Source organism: Gracilinanus agilis, chromosome 4 (assembly GCF_016433145.1).
Source record: "Gracilinanus agilis isolate LMUSP501 chromosome 4, AgileGrace, whole genome shotgun sequence".
NCBI lineage: Eukaryota > Metazoa > Chordata > Mammalia > Didelphimorphia > Didelphidae > Gracilinanus > Gracilinanus agilis.
Window position 1 is genome coordinate 491,211,050 of NC_058133.1, and position 19,649 is coordinate 491,230,698.

Here is a 19,649-nt window from a genome sequence, read left to right on the forward strand (position 1 = left end):
TTCTCAGGATGTGGATAGCGTTCTTTCTCCTAAGTTCCTCTGGATTGTCCTGGGTCATTGCATTGCTGCTGGTAGCGAAGTCAGTTACATTAGATTGTGCTACAATGTATCCATCTTTGGATACAATGTTCTCCTGGTTCTGCACCTTTTGCTCTGTCATATTATATTTAGAAAACTGTGCAGCACGGACATGGATCCCACACTGCTCTTTGCCACAAAAACCTGCCTTTTAATAGAATATTATTTCAGTGGTACTATAAAGCCACACTAACAAAGATGCCACAGTCTCCAAATAACTAAACCTGAAGGTAGCCCAAATAGCAATAGAAAGCTATCCGATATGCTAGGCATTTTTTTTTTATCCTGGGACTCCATTCTAGGAGCATAGGGCCACAACCAGTAGGCAATGGGTCGCTCAGGGTCACCCAGCTGGGAAGTGTCTGAGGCCGGATTTGAACCTAGGACCTTTTGTCTCTAGGCCTGGCTCTCAATCCACTGAGCTAACCCAGCTGCCCCTACTTTAGGTTGCAGTTTATATTAGGCTGCAACCAATTACTTGAAATGATCTGAATGGTGTAAAGGAAAAGACGCAATTCAAGAAATAATCAACAGGAAAAGAGGCAGACTGGGCATGTGGTGAGACTGACTGTTAACAGTAGGCAGATATCTGAAGGAAACAGTCTGGGGAAAGGCCTCCAACACCGTGGGGAATTCCCCTACAGGGGATTTATGGGAGAATGGGGATGAGACTCCCACAGACCCAATGGGACACTATCCATATCTGTGAAAAGAATGCCTACTCCATGAATTCATGCACCCCTCCAAATTCTGCAGCATCACTAGCACAGAATTGTGCACATAGGTACTTCACAAATGTTTATGTTTGAAGAATCCAGCATATTTTTTTTTTCTTTGTGACAGGGTAGGGTTGACCTGGATTTGCAACATTTCAGCACCCCACTGACAGGCCTATGATTTTAAAGGATTCTTGTTATATCTTGTTATCAATTCTGTAACTGAATTTAGATCTTTTTATTTGTCCAAGTTTATGTTTAATTCACTATATTACTGAATTCTTTCTGATACTTCCTAGCTGGATGACCCTGGGCAAGTCACTTAACCTCCACTGCCTACTAGTCCTTACCATTCTTCTGCCTTGGAACCAATACTTAGTATTAATTCTAAAATGGAAGGTATGAAGATAGGATTAACTCTTCCCTAGCTTATTTTTAGCTAATCAAATCAAGAATTTAAAGTACTCCTACTTGACACTAAGTAAGAGAGTTCACAAGTCACTTACACCTCCAAAGGTCACTGCCCCTCCCTTAGGCACTGCTAGGCAAATTCAAAGACCCATAAAGTGGGGGACCAACAGGAAGTGACATTGAGAAAACTGCTTTAAAAAGGTCAGCTCAAGGATTCAGTCACTCTCTCTGGGTCAGTGAGCCAGATTGGAGGAGGAGACTTTTCCCCTGGACCCTGTGTTGGCTTGCTGGGTGAGTAGATGGCTTTCCTTTCCTAGCTTCTGGAGAGATCGGTTCTGGAGAGGCAGATACCAGCCTTGGCTTTGGAGGAGGCTGAGGTGGTGGAACTCTGGCTGAAGACACCACCAAGACTTCTGGCTGAGGACTACGGGGAAATCCACATGGAGACAGAGTCTTGGGAAAGCCTTGCTGGGGCTGAGTCTGGCTTTTTAGGAGAAGGGCTGGTAGGCTTATTAGAATCTGTCTCTTTATCTACATTTTTCCACTTTTACTCTTTTCACCTTTTAGTAAATAAAGCTGCTAAAAGTCATTTTGACTTAAACTGTAATATTTTTATACTGGTGACCATAATATTACTTTAGAACTTTCATATTAGCATAAAAACCTAAACTTAAATTCTTACAAAGGTAAAGGTTTAAAAAAAAAAGATTGTTTAACTCCAAAAGTTGCAAGATGTATTTAGAAAGGCTATAGGGGGAAATTCCAGCAACTAAAAAGCCTAAAGATCCTTTATGCTTACTTCTAGTCTTCCTGCCTAATAAAGACTGATCTAGTAAATAATAAAAAGATCTAGTCTAATCAATCACTTTAGCCCCTCCTATCCAGAATGGTTATCTTTACTGGCCCTTGTGTTCCACAGGGTGATCATTTCTCCAAGCATTCTTGTTCCTCTTCTTGCACTAATCTGAAAGTTTTCTATCTCTCTCCAGATGCACAAAAAGTTTCCTATATTTGTACAGGTCATTTGAGATGGTCAGTTGGCACACACCACAGAACAGTGCTAGGGAATGCTTGTAGCTTATTTAAAGAAATAAAATAATAAGATCTCTCAAAAAAGAAAACAAAATTCATTTTATAAAGTTACATCTGAAACTTCGATACTATTAAGTTTCTGTGTGATGGTTTGCTATTCATTCAAATAACATGAAGATTTAAAAAGAATCTCCAGGGGGCAGCTGGGTAGCTCAGTGGTTTGAGAACCAGGCCTAGAGACAGGAGGTCCTAGGTTCAAATCTGGCCTCAGACACTTCCCAGCTGTGTGACCCTGGGCAAGTCACTTGACTCCCATTGCCCACCCTTACCACTCTTCTACCTATAAGCCAATACACAGAAGTTAAGGGTTTTAAAAAAAAAAAAAAGAATCTCCAATAGATTCAAGTAATATTTTCTACACCTACCATATGCAAACCCCTGGGCTGAGCATTACAGGATAGAACAACAACTAAGAAATAGGGATCTTCCCTTAAGAAGCCTACAATCTAGTAGTAAAATCAGATGAGTACAGATGAGGAAGAGTAGAATGTGTCTTGAGAGACGTACAAAGAAAGTTCTATGGAGGAGAAGAAGCAATCACAACCATTTTTAGGAGCAGAAGGATTCAAAAGAGGCTTCATCAAAAAAGTATCAGTTGAGGTGGGTCCTTCAAGAAGAGAGGCTTTCAAAAGGCAGAGATGGTAGTGGAGAGATTTTTTTTTTTTTTTTTTTTTTTTTTTTTTTTTGTATTTTAAACCCTTAACTTCTGCGTATTGACTGATAGGTGGAAGAGTGGTAAGGGTAGGCAATGGGGGTCAAGTGACTTGCCCAGGGTCACACAGCTGGGAAGTGTCTGAGGCAGGATTTGAACCTAGGACCTCCCGTCTCTAGGCCTGGCTCTCAATCCACTGAGCTACCCAGCTGCCCCGAGAGATTTTTTTTTAACCTTTTAATATTTTATTTTTTCCTCAATTACATGAACAAACAATTTTAAGTTCCAAATTCTCTCTCTCCCCCTCCCTCAGACAGGAAACAATTTGATATATGTTATATTGAATCTCTGGGAGCTTGAAGTTCACTTTTGATTGACAGATAAAGTCAGTTGGATAGAATGTTCCCAGAGAGGCATGCGGGCCTCGGGAGAGTGCAGTTGAGAACCCTGAGAGAGGTTCTGGGGTCTTTTACCTGTCCCTGAGGCTAGAGATTGGTGTGGATCCTGGTCTTTGGAGATAGAGACTTGCAAACACTACCCTGCAAGCTCCTCCTGTGTTTCCTGTACCTTTATCAATCTGTACTTGACCACCATCTCTGTGTCTACTGCCCCTAGATATTAGGAGTTTCATCATCTTAGCTATCTAGGCTTCCCAGGGCCCGGGAAGGATCCGCAAAGTGGGCAGGAGACGAAGATGAGGGTGGAAAGGGTGGTATCTCAACTGTTAAGGTTTAAGATCTACAGAGGAAGAAACTGAAGATTTCACAGCAGATTGCCTACTCTGGTTTAGCCCTGGCCAGGTTGTACCAGAGAGAAGCTATCATCTTGATTCCTTCATTTGCCTGCAGTTAGAGATTCATTAGTATCTATTTAAAGTAGTGTCTCCTAATACCTCAATCCCTTACCATTATCATTATTACCAAATATATTTAAAGTTTAAAGTACCTTCCTGAATTGGTTTCCAAAGCTTATTTTGGGAAGGGAGTCAACGCAGTCAGATTACCAACATTACCTCAGCCGAAGAGCCCAATAATTGATATCAATTAACCCCAGGTGGGTCCTGAAGGGATTAAACACTTTTGACCTAAAGGATCCTGCCTGGGCAACTGTTATAAAGGAGAAGTGTCATCCTATCATCTCTCTGTATATCATCTTCATATCCATCAAATAGAGTTAGAGACCTCTTATAATATAACATATAGCTTATAGATGTGATATCATGCAAAACATATTCCCATTCTGGTCACATTGTGGAAGAATACATATAAAAAAACCCACAAAGAAAATAAAGTAAAAACAGTGCACTTCAATCTGCATTCAGACTTCATCAGTTCTTCCTCTGGAAGTAGACGGCATTTTTCATCATAAGTCCTTTGAAACTGGCTTGGATCACTGTATTGCTAAGAATAACTGAAGCATTCACAATTGATCATCATACAATATTGCTGTTACTTCATACAATGTTATCCTGTTTCTGCTCACTTCACTTTACATCAGTTATTTAAGAATTCTCAGGTTTTTCTGAAATAATCCTGCTCATTATTTCTTATAGCACAATATAGTATTCCATCACAATTACAGATCACAACTTGTTCAATCATTTCCCAATGGATAAGCATCCCTTCAATTTCCAATTTTTTGCCACCTCAAAAAGTGCTACTATAAATATTTTTACACAAATAAGTCCTTTTTCCTTTTTCTTTGAACTCTTTGGGGGGTATAGACTTAATAGAGGTATTGCTGGGTCAAAAAAATATGTAGTTTTTTACAAGAGATAGAGAATATTACAAGATATAAAATTAATAATATTGATTATATCAAATTAAAAAGGTTTTATACAAACAAAACCAATGCAACCAAGATTAGAAGGAAAATGACTGGGAAAACATTTTAATAACAAATTTCTCTGATAAAGGTCTCATTTCTCAAATATACAAAAAACTAAGCCAAATTTATAAGAATCCAAATTATTCCCCAATTGATCAATGGTCAAAGGATATGAATAGGCAGTATTCAGATTTTAAAAATCAAAGCTATTAAGAATCATAAGAAAATTGTTCTAAATTTCTCTTCATTAGGGATACTCAAATTAAAACAACTATGAGGTACCTCATGCCTATCAGATTAGCCAATATGACAGTAAAGGAAAATGATAAATGTTGGAGGGAATGTGGCAAAACTGGGACATTGCTGGTGGAGTTGTGAACTGATCCAACCATTCCAGACAGCAATTTGGAACTATGCAAAACGGGCTATAAAAGAATGCATACCTTTTGATCCAGAAATACCATTACTAGGTCTTGTAATACAGGATTTCTTACATTTGCAATATTACCCTGGGCAATCCTGTCAGTTAGTAGAATGGAACTCTGGCCTGGCAGGTGCCACCCACATGCCAGCTGACAGTTGCTCTGTGACTATTTAAGCCCCTGCAAACCCAACCTTGGGGTTCTGATTTCCTTGACCTCCCCCAGACATCCAGGTACCCCTGACTTCCCCTTGGGGACCCTGGGAGGTTGAAGGGACATGGAACTTGGGCAGGTTTTAGCTTATAGTAGCCTAGGATAGGGACACCCCTAAACCAACTTAACAACTACACCTGTTTAGCTGGTGGATCAAACAACATCAGGGCAGTATCAGATTATCTCTGGCTGAGGGCTGGTTCCCTCAGCCTGACCTTACCTTCTAGGTCCATTGGGAGCATTTGCCAGTTGCCCCTAGCTGACAGCTTCTCAAGACTCAAACACTCTTATTTCAGTTTTCTCTTCCCAGTTTTAAAATAAATCCCTTAGCCTAATTCTGTGAGTTCCTGTAATTCTTATATCAACACCTAGGCTAAGGGACTGAGGAGAGAATATCAATTAGTTGAGTTTACAGGGGAGTCAAACCAAAGCCTCCATTGTAACCAGGAAGTTGAGCACCACTTCCTGCTGGGTTCTGCTCTCACCCAATAGGAAGGCAGTTACTCCAGCAGGGAGGGGCAGCTCATTCAACAACTTAAAGGAGCCTACAGTTGCAGTGGAGATTGACTGGGCACCACAGCTGAGGCTGCTCAACACTGATAGCCCCAAATCTTCTGCTGATCTAGTTACTGGTTCCCAAGCCCCTGGTGACTCACTTTTACTACCGGCATCATAATATCCATCACATTAATATCCATTACTAGGTCTGTATCCCAAAGAGATAAAAAAAGGGGGTAAGGGGGGAGCAGAGGAGAAAGGACCTGTTTGTACAAAAATATTTATAGCTGCTCTTTTTGTGATGACAAAGAATTGGAAACTAAAGGGATATTCCTCTATTGGGGAATGGCAAAATAAACTGTGGTATAGGATGGTGATATAATACTATTGTGCTATAAGGAATGATGAATAGGATGATTTCAGAAAAAGTTGGAAAGACCTCCATGAATTGATAAAGAGTTAAATAAGCAGAACCAGGAGAACATTATACATAGTAATGGCTATACTGTGTAACGATTAAATGTGATAAGACTTTGCTACTAGCAGCAATGCAATGATCCAGAACAACACAATTAATCACTTATTTATTTGGGTATATGTTTGGGGGTTTGGGTTCTATGGGATTGTTCACTTGCAAGAATGAATACTATGGAGGGGCAGCTGGATGGCTCAGTGGATAGAGCCAGGCCTAGAGACAGGAGGTCCTGGGTTCAAATCTGTCCTCAGACACTTCCCAGCTGTGTGACCCTGGACAAGTCATTTGATACCCACTGCCTACCCCTTACCACTCTTCTGTCTTAGAACCAATACATAGTATTGATTCTAAGGCAAAAGGTGAGGGTTTAAAAAAAAAAAAAAAAGAATAATATGGAGATAAAATGCCCCAAAAAATGTAGTTTTATAACCCTTTGGGCATGGTTCCAAATTGTTCTCTAGAATGGTTGAATCAGTTGACATCTGTGACAGAGAAGTATTTAAATACACAAACCTAAGTGTGGGGAAAGGACTGGTTGTGTTTAGGGAACACTGAATAACACGACTCTAGAGGAGATCGACATAGCAAGTAGAGATAAGACTTAAAAAGGAAGACTCACTCTCAGCAATGCAATGATCTGGGACAGTTCTGAAGGACTTATGACAGGGAATGCTATCCACCTCCAGATAAAACACTGTTGGAGTCATTCTTCACACCAGTGTGTTTATGGTTTTATTTTGGGATTTTGGTAATGTATGAGTTTGCTCTTACAACAACAACCAATATGAAAGTGAATTTTGCATGACAATAAAAAAATAAAACTTAAAAAAAGTTTTAAATAAAAAAATAAAAAGACTAAGGTGTGAAGATTTTTTGAATACCAGAATGAATTTCATTCTGTAACCATTCCAGAGTCAATCAAAATTTTCTTAAGCTAGGACGCAATAGTTAAGGAAACTATGCTGTAGGAAAATTAATCTAGAATTGTTGTATTGGACAAATGACAGGAGAATGTAATAGATGAATTAGGAGATGATTTAAATAATCCTGGCATAAAGGACACCATTCTTTTGATGCAGCAGAAGAACAGAAAGGGGAGAGACAACATGAGTATAAAGTAAGAATCTGAAAGACTTGGCAGCTGACTCAATGTAGAAAGTAAAGGAAAAGGTATCAAAACTATTTCTAGAGTCTTTGATTTATGTTAAAGGATGATGATTTCATGAAGAGATAAGAAAAAGCAGCTGAAGTCATTGTTTTGTTTTTGTATAGGATTACATCAAAGAGAGAAGGAAGGGATTATCTGTATTTTTCTGAACAGCTCAATATGCAGCCACCTTTAAAGCTGAAATCGAATTGTAAATAATGTTCCTAAAGAGGGGCAGCTAGATGGCTCAGGAAGAGACAGGAGGTCCTGGGTTCAAATCTTGTCTCAGACACTTCCTAGCTATGTGACCCTGGGCAAGTCACTTAACCTCTACTGCCTTGCCCTTACTGTTCTTCTGCCTTAGAACAAAAACATAGTGTTGATTCTAAGATGGAAGGTAAGGGTTTAAAAAAAAGTTCCTATAAGTAATCAAGTGTCTGTTGAGTTTTTTTTTCTCCCAAAAAAAAGTCTTGGAAAAGAAGCATTCCCAAAAGGAAAAGGCTAGAAATTCATGAGGGTAAAAAAAAAATTATCCAAAATGTATTATTTTTCTTGAAGTTCTAAGCAACACTTTCTAATGCTACAGGTTTTAATTGTGTGGTTCGTTCTAGGCCATACATTTTCATTTTTAAAATCTGAAATTAAACAGGTGGAAAATCCAAAAACATTAATTTATTTTTTTTCTCCTTTCAGCCTTGGAGTAACCATTAATTGCTTTGATCTACATAAATCTTTGAGGTGAGAGTACTTCTTACCATCCTACTGATATCAGAATTCCTTAAATCAGAAACAAAATATATTAGATTGTCAAAGGAAGAAAACCTTTTAAGAGCTCAGATCCAGAGAAGCATAAACTGGCCAACTTGGGAAATCATCTAAGTTGCCCAAACATCAAAACTGGAGGCACAGGCAGGAGCTGAAAGCCAATTACAAACTCTCAGTCATTTCTCCACCATAGGAAAAGTCAGACTATATATAACCAGGTTGCCCAAATTAACTAATGATTAAAAGCCAGGTGTCTATGATTTAAAAGGTGGAGTTAAGAATGAGTACAACCATTCAAGGGAAAAAATGGAACTATGCTCAAGAAATTATTAAAATGTTCATACCCTCTGAATATATATATAGTATACATATTATGCGTGTATGTATAATATGTATGTTCAGATTCTCTCCCCCCCCATGAAGGTTAAAAAAAAGGTCCACAAACACAATGGCAGCAAAAACTAGACACAAAGTGGCTGCCTACCAACTAAGTACATAACTATAAAGGAATTAAGTCTCAAAATTCAAAGAAGCATGGGAAGACTTGTATGAATCAATGGAAGAGTAACGAAAGCAGAATGGAGTGACAACCAAGAAAAGAGCAAAACCACACTGGTGGACGGATGTTCCTAAACTGCTCCCTCTTTTTCCTTTTCCTTCTGCCTTTATTTCTTGTTACAAAGAACCACTCCCCAGTGCCTCTCGCCCTTCTCCTCTGACATGTGCTAACTCAACCAACATTGGTACCTTCTCTCCACCCTCACCATGACCACAGTCGATGCAGGCAGCTAAGCCCATCCTTATCCTCCCATAGAAAGGAAGCTGCTCATCAACACATCCCAATCTTCCCATGAGCGCCCGAGGGCACAGGGGCACCTGCTATGCCGGGGCACAATCACAGAATGAGGCAGCTCGTGCATGTCTCCGGTCACACCTCACAAAAGACACACATTCCAAGCTCCTGAGACTCAAGGAATCAATTGTGGATTTGGCTCCTCCTGACTTTGTGGCATTTATATCCACCAGAGAAGATGTGAGAGGGAGGAAACAAAATCAGAGAAAAGTTTTTTATCTACCTGTCAGTGCTTCCGTGGGCTAGCCAGGAACAGCTGATGATGGCATGGTAAACAGTCCACTGAAGAATAGAATAGACAGGGTATGTGCATCCTATTTATATGGCATTAATTCTGCTGATTAAGCTCCATGATGGCAGCGGAAACTGTTTCATTTCTGTCTTTGTATTCTGAGCACTTCAGTCAGTAGTATTTAGCTCAAAAGATCAAATTCAGTCCTGGTATGGATCAGTTATACAATACACAGAAAGCCAAAATATTGGCTAGAGTTGGAGAGACAAACACTTAAATCTCAGTCTCAAGAGTAACCAAGAAAGAAGGCTGATTTGGGGGAGGGAGATGATATATTTCCTACTATGGTGCATCAGTAGCACCACATTCAGATAAAGTGGCTAACAAAGAAGACAGTGTGTGGTATGTTGGTGCTGAGTTCTAGTTGTAGCTCTGATATTAATTGGACAGATGGCCTTCATCTCTAGGCCTCAGGTTTTTTTGTTTTGTTTTGTTTTATTTTTTTAAACCCTTACCTTCCATCTTAGAATCAATACTGTGTATTGGTTCTAAGACAGAAGAGTGTTCTGAACTAGGCAGTGGGGTTAAACGACTTACTCAGGGTCACACAGCTAGGAAATGTCTAAGGCCAGATTTGAACCCAGGACCTCCCATCTCTGGGCCTGGCTTTCAATCCACTGAGCCACCTGACTGCCCCCTTAGGCCTCAGTTTTTAACTCTGTGAGGTGAAGAAAAAAATATCTATAGTATGAACTTAAAATGTGGTGGTAAAGTATTTTGTAAACCTTAAAGTAACATATAAATGTAAATTATTATAATTCAATGGTAGAAGGCAGAAACCTGGGAAATTTTTAAGAAAAAACTTTTTTAAAAAAACAAACATCTGGCCTCAGACACGTCCTAGCTGTGTGACCCTGGGCAAGTCACTTGACCCCCATTGCCTAGCCTTTACCACTCTTCTGCCTTGGAGCCAATACACAGTATTGACTCCAAGACGGAAGGTGAGGGTTTAAAAAAAAAAAAAGACAGAAAAACAACCTCCAGGAATTGATGCAGAGTTAAAGGAGCAGAACTAGAACATTGTACCCAGAGACTGATACATTGTAACACAATCGAATGTAACTGACTTTGCTACTAGCAGCAATGCAATGACCCAGGACAATCCAGAGGAACTTGGGAGAAAGAACATTATCCACATCCTGAGAAAGAACTGTGGGAGCAGAAACACAGAGGATAAACATTTGCTTAATCACATGGTTCAATGGGGATATGATTGAGGATGAAGATTATAAACCAGTGGTTCCCAAACTTTTTTGGCCTATCACCCCCTTTCCAGAAAAAATATTACTTAGCCCCCTGGAAATTAATTTTTTTTAATTTTAATAGCAATTAATAGGAAAGATAAATGCACCTGTGGCCATCACCACCCACCCTGGATCGCTGCAGTACCCACCAGGGGGCGGTAGCGCCCACTTTGGGAATCACTGCTCTAAATGATCACCCTAGTGCAAATATTAATAGTATGGAAATAGGACTTGATCAATGACACATGTAAAACCCAGTGGAACTGCTCGTTAACTACAGAAGGGGGTAAGGAAAGAATATGAATCATGTAACCATGGGAAAATATTCCAAATTAATTAACAATTAATTAAAAAAAACAGCTGAAACATCAATAAGCTTTATACTAAGGATTTTTTAATAACTGAAAACAGCTGTATTAATTACAAGGTCACACTGATGGGCTACAACCCCAGTACCAGACCTCAATGGTCAAATTTGCTTCCTCATATCCATTCTCCTCTAGATAAGAACAGAGTGGCTTCATCCTTCCTCACCTACCACGGATGCTCTGCTTGAGCCTGAATAATCACTAGTAGATATGCACTTGCTCCTTCTCCAGGTCTCATAGTACCACACACACCAGACTTCCTTCCTTCTCATGTCTTAGTCATTTTCCTCATTCCCTTCCCTTCTACTCACAGCCTCAGAACCCTTACCTGGAAAATGAAGATAAAACCTTAACTTCAGGAAAACAGGAGTATAGGCAGAATAGTGCTTTAGCCTTGGTTGCTCAGAGTCAATTAAGCAACAAGTCTTTTTAAAGTGGCCTACTAAGTCCATTTCAAGGTGAAAAACAAAGGAAACAATATCTACTCAAGGACATTATATTCTAAGGACATAATTAATGTCAGAACTGAGCCAAATGCAATGATCTCCTAAAAATTGTGGGTATATGCCTTGAACCTAGGTGAATTTAAGGAAAACAAAGGGTCTAGGTTTTCCCTGAAAAACTGGTAAAGAAAAAGCTAGGGATATAAATGAGATTTCCCTCGATTCTCCTCTCAAAAAAGAAAATACCCTAAGGGTAAGCAAATCAAAGGGAAAGAAAACACATCTCCAGCTTTGGTGGACCTCTTCCCCACCCACCCCCTCATTACTGAACCTGCTCCCAAATTATCACCTATCCTCAATCACGTACATAAAATGACTGGTGCATATCCATAACATCTATTCATATCCATAATGTCTACCATACTTGAATGTGTATCATCAAGATCCTATATGAATCAAATATATTTCTTGGTCTATTGACCTACCTGACTCTTCCAGTCAGATTTATCTGGACATGCTGCTTAAAATCTGGGTACTTGGATGCCAGATATGCAAAGTCTGGAGGCTTATCCTTGTACCTGTTCCTTGCATGCATCGATTTATTCAAAGCCATCCTAAAAGAATCAAATAGTAACATTTAATACAGAACAGAGAAATACAAGTTATTACAATAGGCAAAACAACCCTATTATATCTTTGTCAATCAAATCAAAATCTTTAAAAAAAAAACCAGCTACCTTCTGGAGTGTCAATTTCAGTGATAAGACTCTGTATCATATGTATTCCTTAGTGTTATGGTAGGATGTTGGTCATCTTCCTGGATGCAACTGATATGGTGGAGATCAAGTGGCTGGTTATCTAAGCAAATGATTCCCAAATCTGGTTTCACTACACCCCAAGTTATCTCCACTTGTCTCAAGGTGTTGAAATCTATATTAAGACAAAATAAAAAAAGAAGAGGATTGAGACACGCAAAATTCAAAACAATAAGTAAGGTACTAAGAGTGTGAGATGATGCATAAATTCATTAAATATGGTGACTGCTTGCAAGATAATGTAAATGCCAGAAAGATTTTTGTCAAGCAGACTATGCAAATGGGTATATGAGAGATACTATATAAAAGGCTCCTGTCTAACAAAAAAAGGAAGGATAAAAATGGAAGATAGAAACATAATTCTAAAGCATACTATAATTGTATGCCAAACTGAAGAGGCATAAATCCCAGATTAAGAATGTTTAGGCAGACTTTAAAAAACTCTACCTTTAACAGCGACTTATCCTGATAGAGTAAAAAAATCATTAATATGAGTGGCCAGTTAGTAATACAAAAAGCACAGGATGCTTTGGCTTTGCAAGCTAAGATTTGAATAGTTCAAATTGCTCTAATTTCATAACTTTACCTATGGAGATCACAATTCCTAATGCAAAGAAAAAATTCATCCCCCTGCAGCTGAGCAGGTCCTTGTGCCATCCTAACCAAGCTTTTGCTTGGGCTTATGCTCTATCAACACAGCCTTCAAGAACCCAGGGTGGCGGGGGCAGCTGGGTAGCTCAGTGAATTGAGAGTCAGGCCTGGAGATGGGAGGTCCTAGGTTCAAATCCGGCCTCAGACACTTCCCAGCTGTGTGACCCTGGGCAAGTCACTTGACCCCCATGCCTAGCCCTTACCACTCTTCTGCCTTGGAGCCAATACACAGTAATGACTTCAAGATGGAAGATAAGGGTCTAAAAAAAAAAAAAAAGAACCCAGGGTGACTTCCATACTACAATGAGGGAGCAGAATAGGAACTTAATAAAGGGAGATCATCATACTCCAGAGGTCAGTAAGATCGATTATCCCAAAGAAGGATTTTCTTGTTGAACCACTAAAAATGTTACTATACCCTTCCTAGGCTGATGCTGGTACTAACGTGGTCTAAAAGGGCTCAAAAACCACTAAACTCCCTTCACTTTGATTTCTACCAACTGAGAACAGATCCAGTAACTTTACCTTTGACAATCCATCCCCATCTTTTTAAGGTCAGAACAAATGTGCCCAGCTCCATAAAACCTTTCCTGGTACCCCAACTCTCTGATGTCCTACATCTCAAAAAATTTCATTTGCATTGCTCTTCTACTTATATCATTTATTATTGTGTATTGAGGGTATCCGTCCACGGTGGGCAGTCCGACAGACCTTTGGCCCTCAAAGAAGTGAGAGCTTCATCAGCTTTCCAAGTCCAAACCCTGGTTTCCAGGCCCCTGAACCATTTATATATGGCTGCTAGGTCAGCCTGATGACAAAAGAATCCCTTGAACTTTGCCCCCTAAGGCTTCAAAATGCTTGTGATAGGAAGAGTTCCTGTTTTCTCCTTGTAACAAACAAAAAAAGACATTTTTACTGGGAAAAGGAAAACACTCAAAGCCAAAAAAAAAAAAAAAAATTCCACCCCCCTTTCCTATATGGAAAGAGGAGTGATGTTCCTAATAATTCAGGATCAAGGGATGGTACCAAAGATCCAAAATAGGTCCCTCAATTTCCGGGACTCATAGGATGGGAGAGACAAAGGTCAGTGTAATGAAAATAGAAAATGAGGGTATGCCCTTCAATTGGGGAATGGCTGAACAAATTGTGGTATATGCTGGTGATGGAATACTATTGTGCTCAAAGGAATAATAAACTGGAGGAATTCCATGTGAACTGGAAAGACCTCCAGGGGTTGATGAAGAGTGAAAGGAGCAGAGCCAGAAGAACATAGTACACAGAGACCAATACATTGTGGTAAAATAGAATGTAATGAACTTCTGTACTAGCAGCAATACAATGACTCAGGACAATTCTGAGGGATTTATGGAAAAGAACGCTACCCACATTCAGAGGAAGAACTGCAGGAGTGGAAACACAGAAGAAAAGCAACTGCTTGAACACGTGGGTTGAGGCAGACATGATTGGGGATGTAGACTCGAAACTACCACACCAATGTAACTATCAATAATATGGAAATAAGTCTTGATCAATGACACATGTTAAAACCAGTGGAAATACGCATCAGTCATGGGGGGGGGGCTGGAGGAGGGGAGTCAGGGGGTGAAGGGGAAAGTAAGAGCATGAATTATGTAACCATGTTAACTTTTCTAAAAAATAAAAATTATTAAATGGAAAAAAAAAAGGTCAATGTAATGGATAAAGCTGGCCTGGGGCAAGGAAGAACTCCTTTCAGATCCTGCCTCAGACCTAGCTGTGTGACCCTAGGCAAGTCACTTAACCTAGCAAAGCTCTAAGACAGGGTTCTCAAATGTTTTGGTCCCAGGACCCCTTTACATTCTAAAATTACTGAAGATCCCAAAGAGTTTTGTGTTTACAAGAGCTATAACTATTTTTATTTACTATGTTAGAAATTAAAATGGTTTTAACTTTATTCCTTTAACTCTTAAAAGTCTCAGAGAATCCCAGGGGTTTAAGGACAGTTGTTCTAGGAAACTTTGGCTTTAAAAAAAACAAACTTCTATATTTCTCTTCTTTAAAACTTCTATTTTCTGCCTCAGAATTGACACTTAAGCATCAGATTCAAGACGGAAGAGCAGTAAGGACTAGGTAGATGGGGATAAGTGATTTGCCCAAGATTACAAAGCTAGGAAGAGAGGCCAGATTTGAACCCAGGTCGTCCATCTTCCAGGCCTGGCCCTCTATCCATTGGAGCACCTAGCTCCTTCTAGGCCACTTTCTTTCTTTTCTTTTCTTTTTAAACCCTTACCTTCCATTTTAGAATCAATATTGTGTATTGGTTTTTAAGGCAAAAGAGCAGTAAGGCCTATGCAATGGGGATTAAATAACTTGCCCAGCTAGGAAGTGTCTGAGACCAGATTTGAACCTAAGACCTAAGATCTATAGGCCTGTTGGCCAATTTCTAATACCACAAATACACAGAATTATTTATCTGAATTGGTAGTTTCCTCATCATTAGTTCTTCATAGCAATGAAATCATAGGTCCAGTCCCTATCTCCTATTGTGCATGTTATATCTGTCTGTGACATATCCCCTTCTAGAATAAAAACTCCAAAAAAAAGGCATGGGTGGCTCAGTGGATTGAGAGCCAAGCCTAGACTGGCATATTTGTCATTAACTGCATATTTCTCAATTTCAACTATGCTGTTCTACAATTAGGTACTTGATAAATATTTGCCTAACTATTAAAAAGAACTATAACAATTAGCATATTATAGCTTTTAAAAATCCCCATTCAATAAAGGATATGATATCTATGTCAAGTACCTTAAAACTCATAATTTGTCCCTGCTCAGTTGACCATTCCTCCCATTCCCCAAGAGAAAATTTTTTTCAGGATAATTTTGCAGCAAACATTTTTTTCTGTATTTATACATGTTATCTTAGAATTCTATAGATACTTTTTTACTTAAATGTATATTCTGAAATGAAGACTAAAATCAAAAAACTCATTTAATAATTTTCTTGAAAGCAATAGCTTATGTCAATATCTTACAAAGAAGCCTGTCAATTCTACACTTTCAAAAAGCATTTTTAACAGCAACCCACAGAGCGAATATGGCTCACCAAAGTGATTCATCTAGCTAGCTGTAAGTGCCGCTTTTGGGGGAAATTAGTAATTTATAGGTTTTTTATGACTCTCAACTTGATTCTACCCCAATCATTCTATCATGCAAGAAATTCCAATCCTACAGATGCTGAATAGAGTCTGAGTATAGTGAGATGCACAAATCATTAGAAAAAAGCATTAAGGGCAGCTAGGTGGCTTGGTGGATAAGAGTCAGGCCTGGAACCCACAAATCCTGGGGTTCAAATGTTCAGGCACTTCCTAGCTGTTTGATTCTGGGCAACTCACTTAATTCAGGCATATCTCTTATGCCTAAGTTGGGGGGGGGGGGTTGCCAATATAAAATTGTAAAAATAGAAATGGAGAAAACCTTTCATAGGCATCTGGTGCAACCCTCTAATTTTACAAATGGAGAAATAGTGGCCCAGGGAGGCAGGGGCTTGTCCAAAGGTACAAAGGATCAATGGCACATTAGAACCCCAGGTTTTCTGACTCTCATTAATCATATGTTTTTTTTTTCCCTCTATACGAGCTATAAATCATGTTTAAACAAATTTTTGAAATTTTAATTTATATTTTTTGGTATTTCCACACCTTAATTTCTCTTCCTCTTTTTTTTAACCCTTACCTTCCGTCTTAGAGTCAACACTTCGTATTAGTTCCAAGGCAGTAGGGCAATAAGAGCCGGGCAACTCGGTTCAAGTGACTGGCCCAGGGTCACACAGGCAGGAATAAATTAATTTCCAAATATATACTGCTCCCTCCCTTATAAGTCCTAAATTAAAAAAAGGAGATAAAAGATAATTCTGCAAAAACAATACATCGAAAGTTCCTAACAGTTAATGAATAAAGTAGTGAACTCAAGATTTGGCCCTCAAGGAGCAAAATGGATCCAGAAGACGCCGTAGGGCTCTCTCTCGGAGCAAACTGAGAGCTCGGATGACTAGCACAAGGTCAGCGAAGTAATCTGGGCAAGTATCAGAATTTGAACCCAGGTCCCTCGGCTCCTCGTGCCGGCCTTGCTTCGTCCTCTCTCCCGCCCCCACGGTCAGTCTCTCCTTCCCCCTCACCCACCGTCTCCCGCAGCAGCTCCGAGGCTCATCCCGACCCCCTGCTCCGCTCCGCGGACCATCCAGCAGCCTCAGTCCGGGGTTTCTACCCTTAGCCCCGGCCTCATCCCTGCGGGGCCTTGAAAGGTCACTTCAACAGCGACAGCGGAACGACGCTCTCCCCCAGACTCCAGTTACACCTACCCCTGTCACTCGCTCCGAGGAGCCCCAGCCGCCCCCTCCTCGGGTGCCTGCCAGCCCTAGTAACGAACGCAAGCACGACGCGACCAGCGCGCCGCCATCTTGTGCCGCGGGCTGAGTGGTCACCCCGCTCTCGCGAGATTTGGTGGCCATGACCCAAAGGGCAGAGTGGCAGTTCTCGCGAGAGCTGAGATCCCTGAGCCCTGAGCCCGGGAAGGAGAAGAAGGTGGTAGTCGCAGGGAGCCACTAGGGGGCACTGGATGGGGAAGCACGTGGCGGCCGAGGGAGCTGGGCGGGGCCGCCATATGTAATTGTATGGTTAACTCCTAGGTTTATCTTAGCTCTGGAGCTAAAATAAGGTTGTGGAATTAAATTCTCTCCAATCAGGAAGCATGTATTAAGTACTTACTGTGTACCCGGTCCACGATACCAAGGGAAAAAGGAAGCCTATCCTGCCCTCAAGGAGCTTACATTTGATTGGGGAAATAACAAGTAGGTAGAACAATGGGGATGGGGACTGCACCTGTGATTCCATAGGTACGATATGAAAAACTCTCTCCACCAGAGCTGGTCAGCATCTCCTCTGCAACTTAGAGCAGTTACTGTTCAATTGTGTCTGACTCTGTTCCCGAAATATTACATGTGTTAGACTTTCCTACTAGCAATGCAATGACCCAGGATAATCCAGAGGAATTTAGGAAAAAGAATGCTGTCCACATCCAGAAAAAGAACTGTGGAAATGGGTTAGAAAAATATGTGATTGGTCATGTAGTGCAATAGGGATGTGATTGGGGTTTTGATATTAAAGGATCACTTTACTGCAAATATGAATAACACAGAAATAGATTTTGAATAATAATATACTATAACCCAGTGGTATTGTTTGTCTAAATTAAAAAGGGGGAAAAAATAAAATCTGCTTTTTGTTACAAAAAAAGAAATATTATATTCAATGCATATATTTGAGACAGATATAGGGAAAAAAATGTGCACAATAGCTTCAAGGAGGAAGACTTCTGGAAGCAAAAAAGAAAATTGTAAGGTCAAGATGTAGAGAGGAGCAAATCCAGAAAGCCCAACTGAATACCTCCCTAGAAAAGACTCCAAGCAAAATCTATTGGGCATCAACTGAGAAAAAAGACAGAAGTTGTAATCATGATATCTGACAAAGCCAAAGTAAAAATAGAACTGATTAAAAGAGATAGAGAAGGTAATTACATCTTGATAAAAGACAGTATAGACAATGAGGAAATATCAGTACTCAACATGTATGCACCATATGATATAGCATTCAAATTTTTAAAGTAGAAAAGACTCCAGGGGGCTGCTAGGGGGCTCAGTGGATTGAGAACCAAGCCTGGAGACAGGAGGTCCTGGCTTCAAAACTGACCTCAGATGCTAGCTGTGTGACCCTGGGCAAGTCACTTGACATCCATTGCCTAGCCCTTACTGCTCTTCTGCCTTGGAACCAATACACAGTATTGATTTTAAGTTGGAAGGTAAGAGTTTTTTTAAAAATACACAGAAAAGGGCAGAAAGAAGTATGTAAAGAGATACAGACAAGCAGGGCAATGTTATTACTACTGTGAAAAACTGAATATTTTTAAAATGTTAAAGCTGTACACAGAGATGTACATTTTCATATACACTCCTGTTCTTTGTATATGGAAATGTTCATGTTTATTAGTGTTTTTCAAGTTCATAATTTTAAAAATAAAATTTGGGAAAACAATTGTTAAAAATCTTCCTTAAAGGTTAAAAAAAAAATCCTACCTGAAAGCTGAGGTACATCTCCCCTTGCTACTACTTGAAAAAGTATAACAATCTACTGTCCTATGGTTAATCAACTCTCTTCTTTTCAGAATCCCTGTGATTCAAAGTCAAAGGTTGCCAAGGCAAACAACCCCTTCCTCTTGGGTCTTCCTGCTCCCTCATTCCTTTCAATCAAATAAGATAATATCTGAAAAGAGCTTAACACAATGCCTACCAGGGTAGACACTCATTCCCTTCCATTTCCCACCCCTATCTCAACTCTGCCCATATCCATATTCTGTGGTGCCTTCTGGAACTACATTCTATCCTTACAAACTACCCATGAAATTTGACCCCTTCCTCTCAGACTCCTTTCATCCTCTTTGCAATGACAGAAATTTGGCTTCCCCGAAAGACATCTAGATCCCTTGTTTGCCCTCTCCAGTACTGGATGTGCCTTTTCTACACCATAAAGAGCAAAAGATGAAAAGACAGAAAGGAAACAAAGGTTCACTCTTCTGAGCATATCAGTTCATTAAGCAATGCATGCCAATCACCTAACACAGAGGGACCAGGCCCCTTCCCCTGCTTAGGGC

The 19,649-nt window shown here is 39.9% G+C and overlaps 1 protein-coding gene across 1 annotated transcript in view; it reads right to left on the reverse strand.

The window, feature by feature from the left end:
* METTL16 (methyltransferase 16, N6-methyladenosine) overlaps nt 1–12,310 on the reverse strand; it is a 55,063-nt gene extending 42,753 nt beyond the window's left edge. Inside the window, exons 1-2 of the mRNA XM_044672977.1 lie at nt 12,234–12,310; nt 11,982–12,110 (exon numbers count right to left, since the gene is read on the reverse strand). Coding sequence (XP_044528912.1) covers nt 11,982–12,109 — 128 coding nt within the window. The 5' untranslated portion in view covers nt 12,110; nt 12,234–12,310. The remainder of the gene's footprint in view (nt 1–11,981; nt 12,111–12,233) is intronic.
* Nucleotides 12,311–19,649: the final 7,339 nt, after the last annotated feature.